This window comes from Pleurodeles waltl, chromosome 4_1 (genome assembly GCF_031143425.1).
Source record: "Pleurodeles waltl isolate 20211129_DDA chromosome 4_1, aPleWal1.hap1.20221129, whole genome shotgun sequence".
Classification (NCBI taxonomy): Eukaryota; Metazoa; Chordata; class Amphibia; order Caudata; family Salamandridae; genus Pleurodeles; species Pleurodeles waltl.
Window position 1 is genome coordinate 368,921,513 of NC_090442.1, and position 21,402 is coordinate 368,942,914.

The window sequence follows — 21,402 nt, forward strand, 5'->3', positions numbered from 1 at the left end:
CTGTCCTCTGACTAATCCTGTGTACCTGCCCAGTGAACCTTTACTAACGCCTTCCATTGCTAGCTACTTGAACATGTCTTTCATGCTTCTTCAGCACACTCACTGGGCTAAATTCAGCTCCATGAGGTTTCTGGATGCAAGTTGGGGGGTATACGAGAGTGCCTTCCAAGGCCTACATTCCTCGAACTGAGTGTTCATATCTACCTCTGAAATTAAGGCAAACATTGGAGGGAACACTTCCTAAGCTCCCTAAAGTGATAAACCAAACAAATGTCTCTTGGGACTCATTCACCGACACTTTTAATTTTGCTTTGGAAGTCTGAAAACTCAATTAGTAACTTGTATCTTAATCAATGTTATTGAAAAGTGGATAGGATACAATATCTTGTATAATGATGATTTTCACATTTTTAGTGCAAGGACAATATACATTTCATTATATATCAAAATTAAAGCAGATGAATCAGTGCTCAGACAGTGAATATATATACTACAACATAGAACAAGACACTGAACAGATCTAAAAGTTGCATAAGATTTTATGTCAAACAAACATAAGCGGAGATTCTGTCTGTTCATATATGGTATCTCCTGGTACAGCATAACATGTTTTGAATGCAACTTGGGGGGGTGTTGAAGTTTTGAATTGTTATTAGTCTTTGATTCTCAACAGGACAAAAGTTGTTTGACTAATGTTCTCTGGAATTTTGAGCAACCTGTAGTGGTCTGGATGGTTCCGGGGAAATGCAGCAGAATTGTCATTTAAATGCAGCGTACACCGCTGGAGCAAAAAACGATCTCTGCTCATGTATGGTGTGGAGATGGGTGTTACCCAAACTATTCGAGTAGACCAGTAGGACTACAAGCTTGGTTTGTGCACTAACCCCATTTTGAGCATAAGGCCCAAAAATATATTCAGCTCCTCAAATTAAGTGGGGAGTCCACTGGTGTGCCCTAGAATGAGGCCCCAGAGTGCCTCCAAGCTCCCTGAGAAATTGTTTTTTACGCAAATTTGTTCGCTGCTAAATTTCTCAAGGAAGTCAGCATCCAAAAATAGATGGATTTAGGTATCGGCAAATAAATGGCTGTATTAGATGTACATTCAGTGTTGCCAGTGAACAGCTGAATATGGGGCTGAACTAAATTGAGGGTTGCCAAGAGAGCAGTCCATCTGTTCCTGCCAGCGCACAGACCATGCCTGCGAAGGGACAGCACGACTGACATCATCATGTCCCTCATAATTGCCGGAGGATGAGTCAGATAAAACTCTGCCAACTGAAAAATCACTTCCAGATTCTGCTTCATTTTCCTCTCCTTCAGGTGCCGTCTCATCTGCTGTCTAAGTCTCTGATCCTGCCTCAGAGCTGACCTCCATAACCTGAGTTGGGGCCTGGGCAGTAGTCATCCACTGAGATGCTATCTTTGCTGACTTTTTAACACCTTCCATCTAAAACACTGTCCTATTTAGATTGGCGAAGTATTGTTGTAAATCAGTTGGTGGTTGTGTGTGTTTGTGAGATGTGTGCAACAGTAAATGAACAAAAAAGATGTCTCTTCTATGGTGAATCTGCAAGTTCTCCAAGGACACTAAGAAGACAAAAAAAGACACAGTAGTATTTCGCCTTGCCACGTACCCAATACCACAGCATACGTATGTCATGCCCTATGTAAAATTGTATTGTTGGGGGAGCTGCCGGGCCATAGCCAATATAAAAGTAATTTCCCAAAGCTACAAATCTACTTTTGATCTCAAGTAGCACACATACACATAGTAGCCCCTGCAATTTTTTGCGCAGGCCTGCTTTTTGTGAGAACTCTGTGGTTTCACCAGGATCAATTTAATTATACAGCTGGAGAGCACCAAATTATGACAGGAAAGGGTGGCTAAATTATGCAGCAAGAAAAAAAAATTATGCGGCTTAATGTGGCACTTTTTTGATAGTATGATTTCATTAATTCATGATTTGCAAACATGGTAATAATGTGTGGGCAACCATTTTACCTTATTAGTACCAGTTTAGCAACCAAATGCAGAAACAAGCAACTGAAAGATGACTATTCAACCTTCACACATGCCATTCCACTGCATGCAAACACATTGATCCCTTTGTGTTACAGTATACTGCATAAGCACCTACATTTTGCCATCTACTGCATAAACTGAAGATGGTAGATTTCTGTGGCACATGCAGTATACTTTTTTTTGTATTGTGTGTTTTCTCCTGGTGGGGCACAATCTGCCCCACATCCTCCAGGGAAAACCCCCATCCTTTACTTTTAAGAAAGGAATCCTCCCAGAGGATCCTTTTCAGCCCTCCCCAGGATTGGCCAGTGGCCGACAGGTGCACTGGGAAGGGGGTGCGGGTGCCTACCTAGTTTGCTGACAGGCAAGTGGGTGGGTGGTTGAACAAAATCATAAAATGCCAAAAAAAAACACAAATTATTTGTATTTTTGTAAACCTATATCTTTACATCATGTCTTACTGTTCAAACTGGTTATTTAAGGTTCTTTTATATTTGCCATTTTTAGTTTGATGTTGCTGTAGATGGCGGTCTGAAGGTAGATGATCATATGCGAACCTCACTGCCTGATGTCTATGCGGCAGGAGATATCTGTACTGCATCTTGGGAACATAGCTCACTGTGGCAACAGGTAATCTGCATGCTTACTTTACTCATTGCACCAATCTTTTGAAAATATATTTAGTATTCTCACTTTGAAACATGTGTGTCTCATTCTTTCACTATTGTTTTAATGTTATTCTCCTTAGGTGAATGTATTGACAGGCTAATAGAAGTATAGTGGAGGAAGAGTTTTCTAATAGAAATGAGGCTCCTTCTCTGTGGAAGCTTTATACATCGATCTATATCTTTTTCAAGAAAGCAAGAGAACATAATGAGTCTTGAAAAACCTCATAAGATAGGTTGTAGTTAAACAGAGCAGCTACTCTCTAAAATATCTAATAGGTTGTAGTTAAACAGAGCAACCACTCTCTATAATATCAAATTGTGCAGGAGAGCAAAAACAGAAACATATCCCATTTGGTCTTCCTTTCTAGCTCTGGAAAAAACATTCTCACTGTCTGTTCAACAAATTAGATGGTATACTCATGAGTTAGTAAATGATTGCAGGGTTTACCTATACTTGGTTTCTACAGCCAAAGACCACTAATCACTCCGCGCTCAATCTTTGGGACACTGTCTCATCACACTGCACTGTATTCTAAGGACCCTAACCCACTATGCTATACTGAATACATCAAGTGGATACTAACCCTCCATGCTACACTGAATCCTAAAGACAGTAACCCATCAACTGGCAGTGCTTCATAGGGACACCAACCCCACTGCACTGCACCTATTGACAGTATCCCCACTATATTGCATTGCACACTGAATACATTAACAAACAACTCTGTGGTGCGCTTCTGATGGATTCTTCATTCTGCAGATTCCTTACTGTTTGAATCTCCCCAAGTGCCAGATTGGAACCAGAAACACTTGCCTCAACCCCTGTGTGTAAATGGGTGCACCATTGGACTCTGTCTTCAATCCATTCACCCAGGACATACCACCACAGAGCCACACGTAGGACCAGCCCTAAAGATTGAAGTTTCTTAGTTCCTTTTTTTCCATTACCCTTTTACACTGGTCTGGCTCTCCCTTCAAACAAATAGCAACAGTTTCATTAAACCCAATTCATGGTACCCAATTCCATTGTAGAGTTCCTCTTCTGAGTCCATTCTGTAGGCAAAACAGCCTTTGCCCTGCCTCAGTAGGAACAGTCCAGCTTGGACAGCCAAGCTAGTGCTTCTCTGTACCAGAACACCTCCTGTTGGAACACCACGTGGTGACCCCCCAATCTTGGGGCCCTCCCACTGCCAGTCCAGAAAGACTGGTTTCACCCTTTTTGGGGTTGGGTGCAACTTGGCTCGAGTGGCACAATGAGCAAGGGACCCACATCTGGGCACACCTGCTGCATTTAGGGCATCACATTGAAGTAAACAAAAAAGTTATTAGTGAATGCTTGAATTAATCTCAGCCACTAGTAATTACTTGGGTCAACATCCAAGTCTATAATTTTATTTGTTCACCATGCCACCTCAGATTAGGCCCATCCATATGCAGATCTGCCTTGGTCTAGTCTAATAGGAACAGTTCAGCCCAAAATGCCAAGCCTGTTTATCTTTGAACCAGAACACAAGCAACCCAAGACCTTTTAACCCTTACAGGGGCTTTTCAGTCAAGTCCAGCGGCACAGTAAGCATGGTCTCCACATTTGGGCATACTCATTGTACTTCCGGTATCGCACTGAAGTGAATAAAACAAGACACTTGTGAACTCCGAAGCAAACAGCAGCCTTTAAAGACACCATGTTGGAAATCTTCAACTTTGCTCCATTTCCTTCTGAAGTGCCTCTTGGCCCCATGGAACTGACAGCACCACCAGTCATGGCTCCACCAGCAGGCACACCCTGGCACCTACTGACACAGCTCGGCATCTGACCACTCAACCACCGAGCCGTTGTGCTGCCTGTCCTTTCCCAAAGGCCTAGTTGGATGCTGCACCATCGGTGGGCCACCGTATCCAGTAATCACTGGCACTGGTCCCTGATTCGGATCATTTGTTATTGAGAGTTCACCCCATGTCACACTAAATAATCATTAAAGGGCAGCCCTATCATCAACATGTACTCTACTTCTTCACTTCCTCAACACTAGTATTTTTGGGAAAGGGTGCTTATTTGATAGGTTGGAAACTCTGCTATTGATTTTACTAAAAAGCATCCAAAAGAAAATCTGTGTGAGAAATTCAGTATGGTGCAGGGAGTTCCTGCTTGACTGGTGTCTTTGACTTTTGGAATGCTTTTCTCCTGGGAACCTTCCATGGCCACTGTTGCCAATTGTTAAGGAGGTTGTTCTCAGTCCTTCAGCCTCTGCGCTATTGCTTCCTCCTGGCAACATCACCTTCACTGTTTTGGCTTTGTATGAGCTACAGGTGAGCCACCTTCAGCCTTTGCTCATGTTGAAGTGTCATTCATGTTTTGGTTCAGCACACAGTTAACATACAACTTTGTCGTCAGTGTCATTTATTTCTTTGGCTAGTCTGCAGATTAGTCACTGGGTGTTTGAAGCATCATGCAGTGACAATGATGGCATTTTACTTGTGAGTGCACATTAGGAAGGAGCCAGCCAACATTGTTTTAGGCTCCTAGCGACCATTCCTGCTCTGCTTTCTCCTCCACCTGTGTTTATTATACCCAACTTCAATCAGTGAGTCTTGTGCCCATCCCATTTATCCAACGCTGAACCATACCAGCTTCTTGTAATGCCTGGGGCCTTAGGACATTGTCTGGGAATCTGCAACTTGTTTTCCCTTTTTGCCTTGAAAATGGATAGCTTTTAATTTTCACATTTGCTACCTCACTGACTCTATTGGTGATCACAGAAGCAGAAGAGGCTGCATCAGCATCAGGTAAGTGTATCTTAGCTTGGGATCTTTTCTTATCAGGATCCGAGGTGGTAATTTGCCTAATTTCCAGACAGCCCTATTGTTGGAAATGGCCCTTTCTGCAGGGTCATCCCAGACGTTTTGCCTTCCTCCTCCCCTTCTTGAATTCATTTTTGTTGGCCTTATAATTCTGTGTACTTAATTATTGCCAACCAGTGCTAAAGTGCTTGTGCTTGATCCTTAAAACAAGGTAACATTAGCATATATCCAATGCTTATTTAATTTACATCTAAGCCTCTAGTAAAGTGCACTACATGTGCCCAGGGCCTGTAAATGAAATGCTACTAGTCAGCCTGTAGCACTGATTGTGCCACTTACTTAAATAGCCCTTTAAACATGTCTCAGCCCTGCCATTGCAGAGCCTTTGTGTAGTTTTGAACTGCCATTTTGGCCTGGCAAAATAACCCTTTTGCCAGGCCCAAACCTTCCTTTTTAATACATACGTCACCCCTAGGTCAGGCCCTGGGCAGCCCAGAGGGCAGGGTGCACTGTATTTAAAAGGTAGGGCCTATACTATTTAATTTTACATGTCCTAGTGGTGAACAATTCTTAAATTCATTTTTCAACACTGTAAGATCTCTCTCTCTCGTAAATTAACTTTGGAATTTCCTTATTACACTTTATAAGAGTAAATTCCAACTAGGAAGAGATAACCCCTTCAAGTTCAGTGTCTCTGGAATCACAATTTAAAATCCTAACATATGGTGAAGTCAGATTTTAAATTGCAATTCTGAAAATGCCACTTTTAGAAAGTAGGCATTTTCTTGCCTTAGCAATTTGATGCCTGCACTACGTCTCTAGTCACATGGCTGGGTGTAGTTGGCAATTGGGCTTTGTGTATTCAACCTAGACAGCCGCACACAATGGTAGCTTAGGTGTGACTTAATTGGCCATCTATGACTTGATAGACCATCCTGAGCAGGATAGGAGGGAGGAGCTGGACACAGCCTCACTTACACCTGAATAGACTGTGTCCTGTCCCCACACAAAGGGCAAAATACCCTCTGTAGTTGGTCTGGAGCCAGAGCAGAGAGAGCAGGGCATCTGTACACTTCAAAGGCATGTCTTTGAAGTCCCTCCCACGTCAAAGACACCACTGAGTATAAGAACTGGACCTCAGACACCACTACTTCACTACCCTTCTGTACCTGTGGATACTCTGCCAGGAAAAAAGACTGCTGTGCTGCTGAAAGGTCTGCCGCTCTGCAGGACTGCCACTCTGAAGTAGCTGCTGCCTTGCTTTGCTGACCTGCTGCCCTCTTGCCTAAAAGAACTGGACCTGGATCCCATCTTGAACCCAGGACCTCAGAGTGACTCAAAGAGCTAGTCTTCTAGCCTCCTGATCTGAGGGACATAACTGGCTCCCCACAGCTCCTACACTCTTCTTCAACGAGCTCCTGACCTTCAAGAGGCACTTCTCAGGTCCTGGGCCATTGGAAGATGTTTTTAGGCTCTCAAAGGCAAGCTTTTGGGCTCTTCGTGAACACAAATGGGCCTGTTCGCTCCAGAACCTCATCACTCACTGCAGCACCCAGTGCACGCAGCCACAAGTTCGTCTCCCTGCAAAGCAAGCATGCCTGCGTGGATCGCCACCATGAGGCTCCAGTCGTCTGTTGGCAATGCCTGGCCTGCTCCTCACTCCCCACTGACCATCACCAGCGACTCTATCCTTGCTCCCGGCGCACTTCTTCTGTGCAAACGGGACTCTTGGCACAATTCTTGATACAGGAAAACTTCAGCTGGACTAATCTGGGAATGTATCCGACCCACACTCCATCGCAGTAAGCTTGAATGTTTGACTTTGAACTAGTCCAGCTTGACTATATTGCCATGGTTGGCACTTTCTGCTTTAGGTGCTATATTGCAGTGTATTCTTTGTAAATTCATAACTCCGGTTCTACTAATTTGATTTGTATTGCTTTGTCTATTTTTCTAACCTGGTGTGGGATCTTTTAGTGTTGTCTTTTCACTGTTTTACTCTTTGAAGTGTTGCACTAATACTTTACACATTGCCATCAAGTTGAGCCTAACTGCTGTATGCCAAGCTACCAAGGATCAATACAGGTTGATTTGGGGTTTGTTTGTGCCTTACCCTGACAAGAATTGTGGTTATTGATTAACCAGGGCTCACACCACAGTCAACCAACAACCCAGTGTCTAAAACCTATATAATGCTCTTGAGGCTAACCATGCCTACGAATACCAGAGTCTAGTCAGCGGTATGTACGAGGCCTAAACCCACCTCAGCATACACTGAGGTGGCCCCTTTGGCTACATCACTGGAGATTTTTCTCCTGAGGGACTAAACCTGAGGTATTTGTTCAACCTAATTTCTCAAGGGCACTCTTTTACCAGGTTTCTCACTAACTTAACAAAGAATGTGCGGATGGACCACCATGATCTAACTGTAAATGAGTCTGAAAAGACAGACAATTGATAAATTCCCAACACTCACTGGTCCAAAAAGTCAAATAACGATTTTATGAGAAAGGACATAGGTTTTATAGTCTTCCCCAGTTTTGTTTTGCTTGCCTTAGGGCTATCTGTGCAATGACACCTCTAAACAGTGTTACATTGTGTGCTTTCCTCCGAAACCATTTACTGTACATTGGTTTCACGTAAATGTTTTTAATTTTTTTTTAGAATAAGCCCGTGGTAGATGACACAGAAAATGTCAGTTGCATGAAATCATGAATGTCATATGTGGGTTACAGCGTGTATTTGTACTAACCTAATGTGTGTCAAAGGTGTGGTGCTCCAGTGAGCACCATTGTTCTCGACTGTGGTTTATAAACATTGGCATGTTATATGGCAAGGAAAAGTTATATATTATCTCAGTAACTCCTAAAGTGTGTGTTTTGTAAGCCCACTGGTCTAGGTGTTTAATATATAACAAAAGGATATTAAAGAAAAGTATGTTCCCAATGTGAATAGTTGCCAAAAAAAATTGTTTGTCCCTTGTAGGTAAGGCGTCTTATATTTAAGTTAGGATTGGAAAATACTAAAATGGACAATCAAAGTAATTATCTGCTTGCCATTAAAAATCATATTTATTGACGAAAGGTGGTTTATGATGAGAAGGTGGAGACATTGTTTTGCTGAAGACTTAGTTAAGGTGCTGAAGCTTCTCCATCTACATAGAAGGTGCACATCCAGTAGGCCATTAATCCAGGTGTGCCCCACTGCAAGCTTTTTGCTGCAAAAAAAAGGGCTTCAGAGGGACCTCACTGTAAAGGTATCCGGCCTTGTGGCACAATGCCCAGCTGCAACTTCCAGCTAAATACTCTGAAGGTAAAACCTTGGACCTGGGAGTAAGAGAGCTAATCTACCCAAACAGCTACAGCATCCTACTCTGCTCTGGTTGGAGCTTTTGGCACCAAAATTGAAGGCTTCAGTGGGAGCGCTCTGGTAATATATTTGACTCCTATGGACCTTTGCCAACTTTAGCCTCCTGATTTGACCCACTAGAGTACTTTGAGGCAAAAAACATCTTGTTTCCCTTATTGGATTTTTAATATTTTAATGTGTTTTTGTTCATTAATTTTTTCTTGAATTTTCTAAATGTATTTGGGTGTTAATAACCCATTTTCTCCGTCACAAACTCAAGGCGTTACTGTGTGATCCACACATTAGTAACCAGTCCTAGGTCCCTGGTTCTTGGCTCCTACGACAATGGCTCCCCTTTGAGTGTGGTTAGTACACAACAAGAAGTTGAGGGAAAAGTCTTTTGGTTCGGGTAATCACTAGAAATTCATGAACTGTCCCTCGATAGTGCTCCAGGTCATAGCTGTTGAAAAATACCAGGTAGCAATCCGAGCTCTCTCATGAAGCTTAAGAGCTTCATACTTAAGATGGCGGCCGGAGCGGACGCTTGAGCACAGAGCTCCGCTCACGCCCCACCATAATCAGCAATTATCCTGTCCCTGCGCGGCCCTAGAGACGGGATTGTGGTGCAAGGAGCCCCCATTAGATGCTGGGGGACTCGGATGCCCGAAAAAGAAACAGAACAAATAAAACAAAGAGGGTGAAAACACGGCACCGAAGAGACGGCGCGGCCAGCGACCTGTGTCCGAGCGGCCCTCGCTAGACGGAGCCAAGGTGAACGCCGAGGTCGCTGCCGGGCGTGGACCAGAGAGACTCTTGGGCTGTTCGGCCGAGCGTGGCCCCTGCGCCGCAACATGTCGGCCGAGATCGGGCCCTCGCAGTGACTTGCACCAAGAATCGCGCCGACACCGGAGCCGCGATAGGTGAGATGGGCAGGCGCGGTCCCAAGTGTCTAGCGTGCGGAGACAGTAGGGGCACCGGGACGCGGGGAAAATAGATATTACAGCCCCAGGAGAACGGCTGAAGCGGTAAAAGAAACAAAGAAGGCGACCCTGGCCAATTAAGAAATAAAGTGAAAAAAAAAAGTGAGGAAAAAAGAAAAACGCTAAGAAATGAGGAATAAGAAGGGTCGCACCAGATCTCCCTGCACACCCCTTCCGGTCACTGCGAGACCTGCCCTGAATGCGCACTCAAAAGGCCACAGAGGTACAAACGAAGACCAACAAGGACTTTTCCCCACAAGTAGGAACCAGCTTGGGTACTGTGCTGAACCATCGCGCAGGTGAAATCCGAGCCGGGAAGCCTAAATGTAGAAGTCACGCTAGAACACAATCTGAGGGCACTTACAACAACTCCTCAAGGCGGCTGGGAACGTGCAAATGGAAAAGTCTGAGTCCCTTCGGACACTTGGAGAAGCGGTCTCCACAGCGCGCAGGCGTTTCAAGATCCTACCAAAGTAATAGTACTCTCACAGCACGGTCTCAGTGGGCGAAAAGCACCGATGGTCGACCCAGCATTGGGACACACGTGGGGTGGTGTCGGGCTGGAGCCCTAAAGATCACGACAGAGGAACAATTAAGGAAACATCCGAGAGTCCCCGCATTTGGAGTGTCATTCGGAAGCAGGAAATTTGGACCCATTAACAGGTACTTTGACCCAAGATAATCCCAATAGTATAAAGAACCACAGGATAGTTCAATAGCAATCGTCACGAAAGATCACAATGGTTAAACAGAAACAACCTAGGGCGGCGACCCACATGGACGGTGGAATCCCGCCCGCCGCGAACAATCCAGACACGCAGATCACAACGCTACTACAAGTGAGTGAAACGCTGCGCACACATTCTCTACAATTTGATAAATTATTACAAGCAGTAATGGACACTAAGGCCTCGCTCGAAGGAAAGATCGACGCTGTTGTCATGAAGGTCACACTACTCCAAGCGGATCACCGCAAACTAACAGATAGGGTCGTCAATACAGAGCTGGCACTGGAAGCTGTCCAACCAGAGGTCGCAAGCATGAAAACTAAAATCCAGCAGATGGAAACCGAAATGGCACAATTACATCGCAGAGCCGAAGACGCGGAGGGTTGCTCCAGGCGCAACAATGTCAGATTTCAAGGTGTCCCAGAAAGAATAGAATCAACAAAAGCTGAGGAGTTCTTAGAGGACTGGCTGAAAGATATAATGAAAATACAAGACACCACTAAAGTACCAGTAGTAGAAAGAGCACACAGAATCCCTGGCAGACCACTCCGACCTGGAGCCCCACCCCGACCACTGATAGCGCGTTTCCTAAATTACATGGACAGGGTCCAAGTCCTGCAATACTTCAGATCCTCAGGAACAGTTAATCTGGAGAATTGCAACATCACGGCCTACCCAGATTACACAATGGAAGTGCAACGCAAAAGAGCATCGTTCGTCAAAATCAAGCAGTTACTCCGTGAACATAAAATTACTTACTCACTTATGTTCCCAGCTCGCCTCCGAGTAGTAACCGATGAAAAGACCCTAATGTTCCCGACTCCGGAAGACGCATGGACATGGATACATGCCAAGGGCCTAGTAGAATCATTCAAAGAAGATATGGCTCAGGAAGAAGGGATTACACCCAGCCTCCGCAGAAAGAAAAAGAAAAGCTCAACGGCACGCCCAACAAAATCACAGGTAGCGGTCGACCAGGCGCAGGCCTTTCAGGAAGCCAGCACATTCGCACGCTCACAAATGGACGCTAGAAGTGAAGCAGAACTCAAAGATAACAGCCCGCTACGCAGCGGATCCAGCTCACCCCTCTCTCCACTGATTGGAGGCCCGGACCTCACACTACGGATGGCGGACGACATATGAAGCCCCCCCGGTGACGTCTTTGGCCCGAGACACTCGCTACAGACTTGAAAGTCTAAAAAAAATGGCCTAGATGAAAAAATTATTGCAAGGGTGCCGGACCCGGGACAGTTGAGAGCAATCCTCTGGGTCGCGGAAATGGGCACACATGAACACCGCTTGGCTGGACCCGGTCCGGCGGCGACCCTGGAAGCCGGAGAAACGCCGGCCGCGGCTCTCGCAACTTCATTCATGGCTGTGCAGGGTAACAACAACATGGAGGTTGGTCACGTAACGACCTCTACCACCACTAACCTACGCCACCAACACCTGAACGGTCCCTGAATGGAACAGACTTGTGTAAACACTTGTTTAGGCACCAGTTGTGCCAAATTGTTCAAAGTTGGGCCTCACCCAATTCGTCTTTTCATTTACCTTAGATGTTCTTCTAGCTTCTTATCTCTATTGGAGGAGTACACCTCACTCATCTTTTGTCACTGCCATCCTACACAAAAGACTGAGGTGAGACGGCGGGGTGCATGGGGGCACATGCGTGGGGGGCGCCAGGTGGGGGGGAGAGGTACGGAACCCCCGGCCCCTGTGCAGAACTGGAGCGGGAGAGATGTTATACCAAAACATGTCACACAAAGAGTCCGCATATAACATACTAACTTGGAACGTGAAGGGAATGGCGGGCACCAACAAATGAAACAGAATACACGCATATTTAAAGCTCCATCACATACACATAGCTATACTACAAGAAACGCATCTCACTCCAGAAGATCTTAAAACGATGGAAAGGAGATGGACGGGACTAGTATACGGTACTGGGACATCAACTTATGCGAGGGGAGTCCTGATTTGGATAGCTCCAGGGGTTCCCTACATAGTGACGCGCACCACAAAAGACGTAGAAGGCAGGTTTATCCAGCTTGAAGGCTGGCTCGACGGGGAACCGTTGGCGATCATAGGGCTGTATGCCCCAAATGTCAAACAGGGTGAATTCCTACAGTATACTATCCCTCGCCTGTCAAATATACCAACCCTACCTAGTGTTTGGGAGGGGACCTGAACTGCGCACCACAGGTAGAGATGGACAGATCACACACCCCATTGGTCGCTGCCCCAGTTAGGAAAAACTCACATATCCTGCAATCCTGGATGTCGGAACGCCGACTAATAGACGTTTGGAGGCACTCACACCCACTAGATAGGGAGTATTCTTATTACTCTGCTGTGCACCTCCTACACACCCGCATAGATCTGATACTCAGCTCGCAAGATCTGATACACAAGTTCACAGGCGCTGCATACACGGCAAGAGTAATCTCAGATCATTGTCCACTCATAGCGCACATTCAATGGGGCAGACCACGTGCTCGCATTTCAACATGGCGCCTCCAACCAAACTTACTACAGGATCCTCCATTCAGAAAAGAACTAGCCACCCATATCACTTCTTACTTCACCCTAAATAGCGGGACAGCGAGCTCTAGCGCAACTGAATGGGATGCACATAAGGTGGTAATGCGGGGCACATGCATATCGGTGGCTGGGGGTGTACGACAGACATTAACCCAAGACCTCCGTAAATATGAACAAGAAGTACGCACTGCGGAGTGTAAACTTGCAGAAGGTACAACAACAGTTGCGGAGCTCGGGAGACTGCGAACACAGTGGAAGGAGGCAGATAATCACCTCAGACAATATGATTACCGCCACTACTTAGCCCGAACACATTCAGAGGGGGACAGACCAGGGAGGCTGCTGGCATGGCTTCTAAAGAACGAACAACGCAATACTCCCATAGGCGCCATCCGCCTCGACACAGGGGTAATAATAAACACTCAGGTGGAAATAAACTACGCCTTTAGAGAATATTATAGCATGCTATATAAAGCCCACCCACCCCCCACACCAGAACAAATAAGTGAGTTCTTCAAAGAGACACAATTAAATCGCCTCACGAAAACACAGATAGGAGCTCTGGAGAGCCTGATCGACCTCGAAGAGATACAGCAGGCATTGCAACAGTTGGCACATGGTAAAGCACCTGGTAGCGATGGCCTTCCTGTAGAGTACTACAGCACTTTCTCGGCACAAACATTAGCACCATACCTAGACATGTTGGGCGAGGCTCTTGAGCGAGGTCAACTGCCAGAAACTCAACGCGAGGCAATAATAGCAGTACTATCTAAACCGGGACGCGACCCTTTGGATGTTCGTTCATACCGACCGCTCTCACTGCTGAATACAGACTGCAAACTGCTCGGTAAAGTATTAGCAAATCTCCTGCTCCCTTTGTGGCCAGACCTGGTGCACCAAGACCAGTCTGGATTTATACCTGGCCATAACATCTTTATCAATATACAGAACCTGCGCCTGATGGCAAACACACCGGAGGGCGATTACAAGCAAGTGGCAGTATCATTAGATATTGAAAAAGCGTTCGATACTCTGGGATGGCCCTTTATGATGGAGACACTCATTCGAATGGGATTCGGTAAGACATACATAAGATGGGTTAGGGTCTTATACTCGGCACCATCGGCGAGGGTCAAGACAGGTGACACTATATCTGAGAAGTTCAATATTGAAAGAGGCACCAGACAGGGCTGCCCATTGTCCCCATTACTGTTCGCCCTTGCTATTGAACCATTAGCTGCCCGGCTACACGCACTTGCCCCGGAGTGGGGCATCCTGGATGGTCGCGCACATCGCATAGTGTCGCTATATGCAGATGATGCACTAATATCCCTCCGAAACCACACTGAATCCCTCCCTGCCCTACTTGGCCTGCTGGATCAGTTTGGGGTAGTCTCTGAATTAAAAGTGAATTGGTCAAAATCCTGCTTATTGCAGATGCGAGCAGTGCCAGAGATGCATCGTTTAGTCCCCACGCTCTGCGACCTAAAATGGTGTTACACCACTTTTAAATACTTAGGGATAAATGTGTACCATGACCCCCTGGATCTCAAAGAGGGCAACCTAGGAAAGGCGATTAGGTTCTTCAGGGGCTCCCTGCCCTTCTGGTGCTCACTCCCACTCTCTCCCATGGGAAGAGTGGCCATAGCAAAGATGATCGTGCTACCGCGATTATTATATTTTTTCATGGCACTCCCACTGTCACTCCCTAATTCCTTCTTCAAAAACTTGACCAGTATACTGATTGACCTGGTGTGGGGCAACGGACGCCGACGGGTTGCACTAGCGAAAATACACCAACCACTTACGCAGGGAGGGCTGGGGGCACCACGATTTGAGCTGTATTACGCATCCGCCCAATTACAGTGGGTGATGAAATGGCTCTGCAATCCCACGAGCGCTGAGGCACAGACGGTGCACACTAACATACTAAGCTGGCTGCTGACCCGAGAAGGCCCACGATACACACATAACACTCTATTAAACAATGCCCGCTGGGTTTGGAATCAATTCGTATCAACTGGGAATAAAAATCTACAGTACTCCCCCAAGATTCCACTGTTGGCCATCCCAAAAATCGGAAAGATAGCAGCACAGCTAGGCCTGACAACATGGCCCGAGAAAGGCATACAAACAGTAGGGGACATATATGGCGACGGTCACCTCTTAACCTATGCGACACTGGCCAGCGCCCATGATCTGGGACAGGGGGGCTTCATAGCGTATGGAGCATTGCAACAATTAGTACGATCCGCATGGAACTGTGGAAATGACGAACCCAAGGCGGCCCCTATCCTACATGACTTACTAGATAATTCAGACACCCCGATAAATATATCGAGATTATATGGAATCCTAACCGCACATACTGAACATAGACATGAACAAGCAAAAAATAGATGGGACCAGGTTCTTGCTACACCACTCTCACAGCATGCATGGAGCCAAGCCATGACAATGACTTACGCTGTGTCACGCAATCCCCGGCTTAGATACACACAGTTTAACTACCTACACCAAACATATTTATCAACATATCGACTTGCACGTATGTTACCACATACACCGCAGGGGTGCCCCAGATGCGGAGTTGTTGCGACCACCTTTTTCAACATGATATGGGAATGCGCCCCAATTATGAAGACATGGAATGAAATAGTATCTTCGATAACCGAATGACTGGACCCCCTTTTGTCCCCCACGCCGGAGTTATGCCTATTGGGAATCAGAGATAGACCTAAAGGACGGAAGCAGACAGACAGATGCATTGACTTAGCGCTTGTGCTATATAGGCGACTGATAGCAATGCATTGAAAGGCACCTAGTGCACCAGTTCCCCATCAGTGGCAGGAAGATCACTACGATGGGCAAAGCCAGAAGCACACACACTGCAATCAAATGCAAGACAGAGGGGTCCGGGTCAAGGGCATAGACACCTGCGACTCCTTTGTAACTAAATTGGAAAGCAAAGACGACAAACGACCCCCTTGAGCGAATGGGTTCGACAAAACAATAAGACAATGCTGATAGGGGAGCACATGCAAATAGAGGCACTGAATGGGCATCCCAAGATAAGCAGTAATGAATGAACTTAGCAGTGAGCAACTGAAACAACAGTGGTACAAGGTAGCGGACACAGGGAGCAACAGAACGCAAATATACCAGGCCAAGTCAAGTCAAACTCACAACATGGAACATGTCGCAACAGATCACCGAGGATCGCCCCCCCATTCCCTATATCCATTTTTCTCCCCCCCCCCCCCCTCGTGACCGGTGTATCGCCTACGCGGCCCTACCGCTCGAACCATTGTGGGAACATATAGAACACTACATCCCCCGCCCGATATGGGGCTCTCATAATAGTAAGCGCGGACAACCCCCGAACAGCTCCTCCTAGCACGATCTCTCATTTCGCTTCTTTCCTCCTTTCTCTATCCTCTCTTCCTTTACAAATTGTTTTTTCATGTTAACAATGTTTCTAAATAATTTCAGTTAAAATTATAAATAGTAATCACATGGCCAAGAATGCAAAAGATATGCAAATGTAATTAGATTCGGAGCACGAAAAATAAGTGTGTAACAGTGATTATATGGAACATAATTGTATTTTCTTACTGACTGAAACAATAAAATAGATTTTTTTTTTTAAAAGAGCTTCATACTTTGTATGCTGACTTTGAGGAAGGTTAGGAGACGGGCCCATGCCCTGTGCTTGTGTAGAACTGCGAACCAAACACCAGTGCCACAGAGGTCACACTGAGCTACTCATGCTTATCCAGTCAGTTGGTTTCTCCCTCTTTAGGAATTCCATCTGGATTTCTTGAGCCCAGTACTTGTTTCTGGTGTCACCTGGTCCTCAGTCATCAGGTGATTCTTGTACCCAGGGTTTTCAGTGTTGACTGAACCTCAGTTTCTATCGGCCACCTGTTCCTGTCTCTCATTCCCACTGGCATTGTCAACAAAGGCAAAGAATGTCCTGTGAAACTGTGTAGTGTGAAAAAACCCCTGGAGTAGTAAGTTATACTACTTCATGCAACAGTACTGAAATAGAAAAACTGGTGTAATGCAGCAGCCCTCTATTTGATAACATAGACCAGTTTTTTATTTTTTTAGATTTTAGACTGTATCCATTTGGGCTTGTCAAAGGTGAATCTTGCTGTTGGGCAAGCTAGCAGAAGAGATCCACCCAGACTCCGTATTATAGCATATGTTTGGGAACCTGCCACTGTGCCTTGGCTAAGAATATCAATCATCATTTTGCAGGTTTCTGTTTTTTTCCAAACACGTTCTACACGCATTGCTCTGTAACTGATAATTTCAGGGAAATGGTCAAGCTGTAGGAGTTTTGATTTGAAACGTATTTGCGGCAGTCAACACGCCTCTGGTACAGCCACCATTATTCATGGGTTAGGGACACATGCTAGCTGTGCCCTTTGGAGACACACTTAAGATGCCAATGATGGTACTTCTCCAGAGCTCTGAGCTCTAACGAGAACTAAGTCATGGGGTTGAGAAAAAGGGTGAGTATTGTTTTGGTAACAGTACTCAAGGAGAGGGGTGGTCTTCAGAAGGTAGGTCAAAGAGAACATGTGTGTGAGAAGTGTCCGTGAGTGGTATAGAGGGCTTGCAGTCTTGGTTAGTTAGGTAGTCTCTCGGGCACAAGGATTTGGCGGGGGGAGGGAAAAAACTTGGGGTTGTAACCGAGAAGAGATCTGTTGTTGTAGGTCCATTGAAGCCTGGAATACTCCAGTGCTCTCTTAATATTTGGCATATATCTGCCTTATGTCCCCACACTGTGACTGAACCCTAAAGCCCAGCTCTTGGTACGCCAGCTTCAGACAATTTTCCACCCAGTAAGGGACACAGCATATCAACCTGGGCCCATCTGCTTCTAGGGCTGAACCCTGTGGCATACTCTGTGCTAGGAATAACCAACCTTTCACCACTATTCTGATCATAGGCAAGCCATATTATCTACTGTTTTGCTCTTTTGAGTAAAGAGAGGATGGGCACCCTTGAAAACCTTAAATGTGTTTTTATTGTAAAAAAAATATATATATTTTAGGGGAAGACTGTTTGGTACACGAGCAGACCCTTTCAATCCATTTTCTTGTAGTTTGGACAATGTCTTTCATTTCAGTTACACTAGTGAACTCATACAGGTCCTGTAAGTGCATTGGCAGGCAGATTAAGATATATAGACACAAACAATTGTTCTATGGAGGAACAATATGGCGCTTTATGTTTAGCACGGATTAGGAAGGCATAATCCCATTATTTCTTGAAATGTTCTCAATAACTGTAAATGGTTTATTTTCTTTCATGTGTCAGTAAATGGGGCATCCGTTACCACACTTGATTCCTAAATTCACATTTATTTTTACACTAAAATGATATTACTACCTGGAGCATGAAATTTGCACCTATGTTTTTCAGATGAGGCTGTGGACCCAGGCTCGACAGATGGGATGGTATGCAGGCAAGTGCATAGCAGCTGACATACTTGAAGAATCTGTTGAAATGGATTTCTGCTTTGAGCTGTTTGCTCATGTCACTCGATTTTTTAACTACAAGGTAAGTTAATCAATTCCAAGAAATAGTTTTATGTGCTCTGTGGTTAATAACAGTATGTTTAAAAAAAAAAAACTGAAGTGTTGGTTTAGATGTTCATGTTAATCTAAATAAGGGTGTCTATTGCAGTTGGACCTCCGGTGTTTGAGGTCTCATACATCTGAATATATAAATAATGAGACCAATTCAATGAAATACTTTTGCCCATTCATATTGTAGCTCAGTTTGAGCTAAAAGTGTGGCTGTCATATTCAGTGTTGCCATTTGAGCAATTTATGATTATTAAGTGCCCCTGGTGATGCTAGGGGACAGTGGTCTGGTCTCAGTACATCTTATTTCTAACTATGCTTTAAACCCAAAAGCGCTGTTAAGTAATTTGTAGGAGACAATGTAACCTCGTGTTGTAGTCATTAGTTGTGTTGAGGAGTGCATGTTGATTTATGTCTTGTCAATCTAAAATACATTGTTATTTCATGTTATTAATACCATAGAAACATAAAATGGGTACAGGTTGTGCTGAGCAACTGTACTTACTTATTTATGGTCCCACAGGAAGCCTATATAGTGTATAACCTAATGGAAATATTATGAAGAGAATATCAATGTCTAATCTCAAAATATATTTTTTCATAATTTATAATTACTTTACTGCTTATTACAAAAGTAAAGTATGATCAGTAGTTTCTCTCTCTCTCTCCCTCTCTCATATATATATATATATATATATATATATATATATATATATATGTTCGATGGCATGTGTAGCTGCAGACACACATGCTATGCATAGCTCTTCGACATCTAGTGTTGGGCTTAGAGTGTTACAAGTTGTTTTTCTTTGAAGAAGTCTTTTTGGAGTCACGGGATCGAGTGACTCCTCCTCTCGGTTTCAGTGCGCATGGGCATTGACTCCATTGTTAGATTGTTTTCTTTCTGTGGTCGGGTTCAGACGTGTTTCCTCTCGCTCCAAGATTTCGATTCGGAAAACCTCTGAAAACCTTTTTATTCGTCAGTATTGTTTTGGTCGCGTTTACCATCTAGGATCGAACCGGTAGTACCAGCAGAACCTTAATTTCGCCCTTTGGGGCGCGTGCGCCCAACTCGCGCCTGTTCGGGCCTACCACCTGGAAAGCCTGATGGATCGGACTCCATTCCGTTTCTGCCCTTGGTGCCACGCGAAGTACCCCTATGTAGACCAACACTTGGTTTGTAATTTGTGCCTTTCTCCAGACCATGGGGAGGAAGATTGTGAGGCCTGTCAATCATTTCGACCCTGAGAGATTGCAGAGCCCGAAGACTCGAAAAGCAGCGAACATCTCGACTTCATAGAGGAAGAGTAGGCGCAGACAGCAGTCTCCATCCGAGACACAGACTCCGAACAGGAATCGGAAGACTACAGACCCATCACAGCAGGCCAGCATCTGAATACGTCTGCCCCTGCACCCCTGCAGCAAAAACATTCATAGGCCTTGGGTATACCACTGCCTGAAGGCCATGGTTCAGCCCGAAAAAAGACTGCTTGCGACCAGTCCTCCGTCCACCTCGGAGTCGAGCAAATCCATTAAAAGCACCACTTCAGACTCCAGTAAGAGACCTCATTCCTTGGAGTCGAAAATTCGGCAATCGGTTTCGGTGCCAAGACATCCGACTACTTTTTCAGGACCAAAAAAGATACACACCTCGGAGCTGAAAAAATCCTCATATACAGAGGAACAAGGACTTTCCAAAAAATTAAAACAGATTGCAAAGCCAATCATGGAATCTCATAAGACTTCTGAAGAAGACACTGAGATTGAACCAATATTACAGGTTATGGATGTGAGACAGTCCAGAATCCATAGTCATAAGGAGACAGGAAGAATCATCACTGCACCTCCTTTAAAAACCAAAAGGAAGCTGGCTTTCCAAGAGTAATTAGACTCTGTGCAACCCCCACCGAAGGTGCAAAAACAAAAAGAGAAGCCACTACCTCTCCATACTTCTCCTCCTCAATGTCCACAGCTCTCTTTCTCACCTCAGAATAGCCCACCACCACTGCCTTCTCCAAACACATTCTATATACTCACATAGAGACACAGCAGACCCATGGGATCTCTATGACCCTAATCCCATCCTGGACAATGATCCAGACATTTACCCATCAAAACCTTCTCCTTCAGAAGACACCACTGCATACACCCAAGTAATATCTAGGGCTGGAGCTTATCATTGAGTAGCCATGCTTTCTGAGCCATTAGAAGAATACTTTTTTGTTTAATACACTGTCTTCTACTCATTCCAGAAACCAGTGTCTCCCAATGTTACCAGGGATGGTTAAACATGCAGACCAAATTTTTTATGAACCAGTCAAAGCTAGGATCATCACCATAGAATTGATAAAAAAGTATAAGCCTGCCCCTACTGACCCAGATTACATAACTCATCAGGTCCCTCCAGACTCAGTAGTAGTCAGTGCGGTAAGAAAAAGGGCAAACAGCCGGTCATCAGGAAACGTACCTCCTCCTGATAAGGAGAGTAGAAAATGTGATGCGACTGGGAACAGAGTTGCCACACAAGCAGCAAACCAGTGGAGAATTGCAAATTCTCAGGCACTTCTAGCCAGGTATGGCAGGGCCCATTGGGATGAAATGCAAGATCTTATACAGCATCTCCCAAAGGAGCATCAAATAAGAGCACAACAAGTGGTGGAAGAGGGACAAGCTGTAAGTAAATGCCTCCTTGGCATGGTAGCATCAGCA

General features: G+C 45.2%; 1 protein-coding gene across 5 annotated transcripts in view; it reads left to right on the forward strand.

The window, feature by feature from the left end:
* PYROXD1 (pyridine nucleotide-disulphide oxidoreductase domain 1) overlaps positions 1 to 21,402 on the forward strand; it is a 159,382-nt gene that overhangs the window by 124,062 nt on the left and 13,918 nt on the right. For all 5 annotated transcript variants that reach the window (XM_069228527.1, XM_069228529.1, XM_069228528.1 and 2 more), the window contains 2 exons: positions 2,531 to 2,653; positions 18,530 to 18,667. In XM_069228527.1, the coding sequence (XP_069084628.1) occupies positions 2,531 to 2,653; positions 18,530 to 18,667 (261 nt within the window). The remainder of the gene's footprint in view (positions 1 to 2,530; positions 2,654 to 18,529; positions 18,668 to 21,402) is intronic.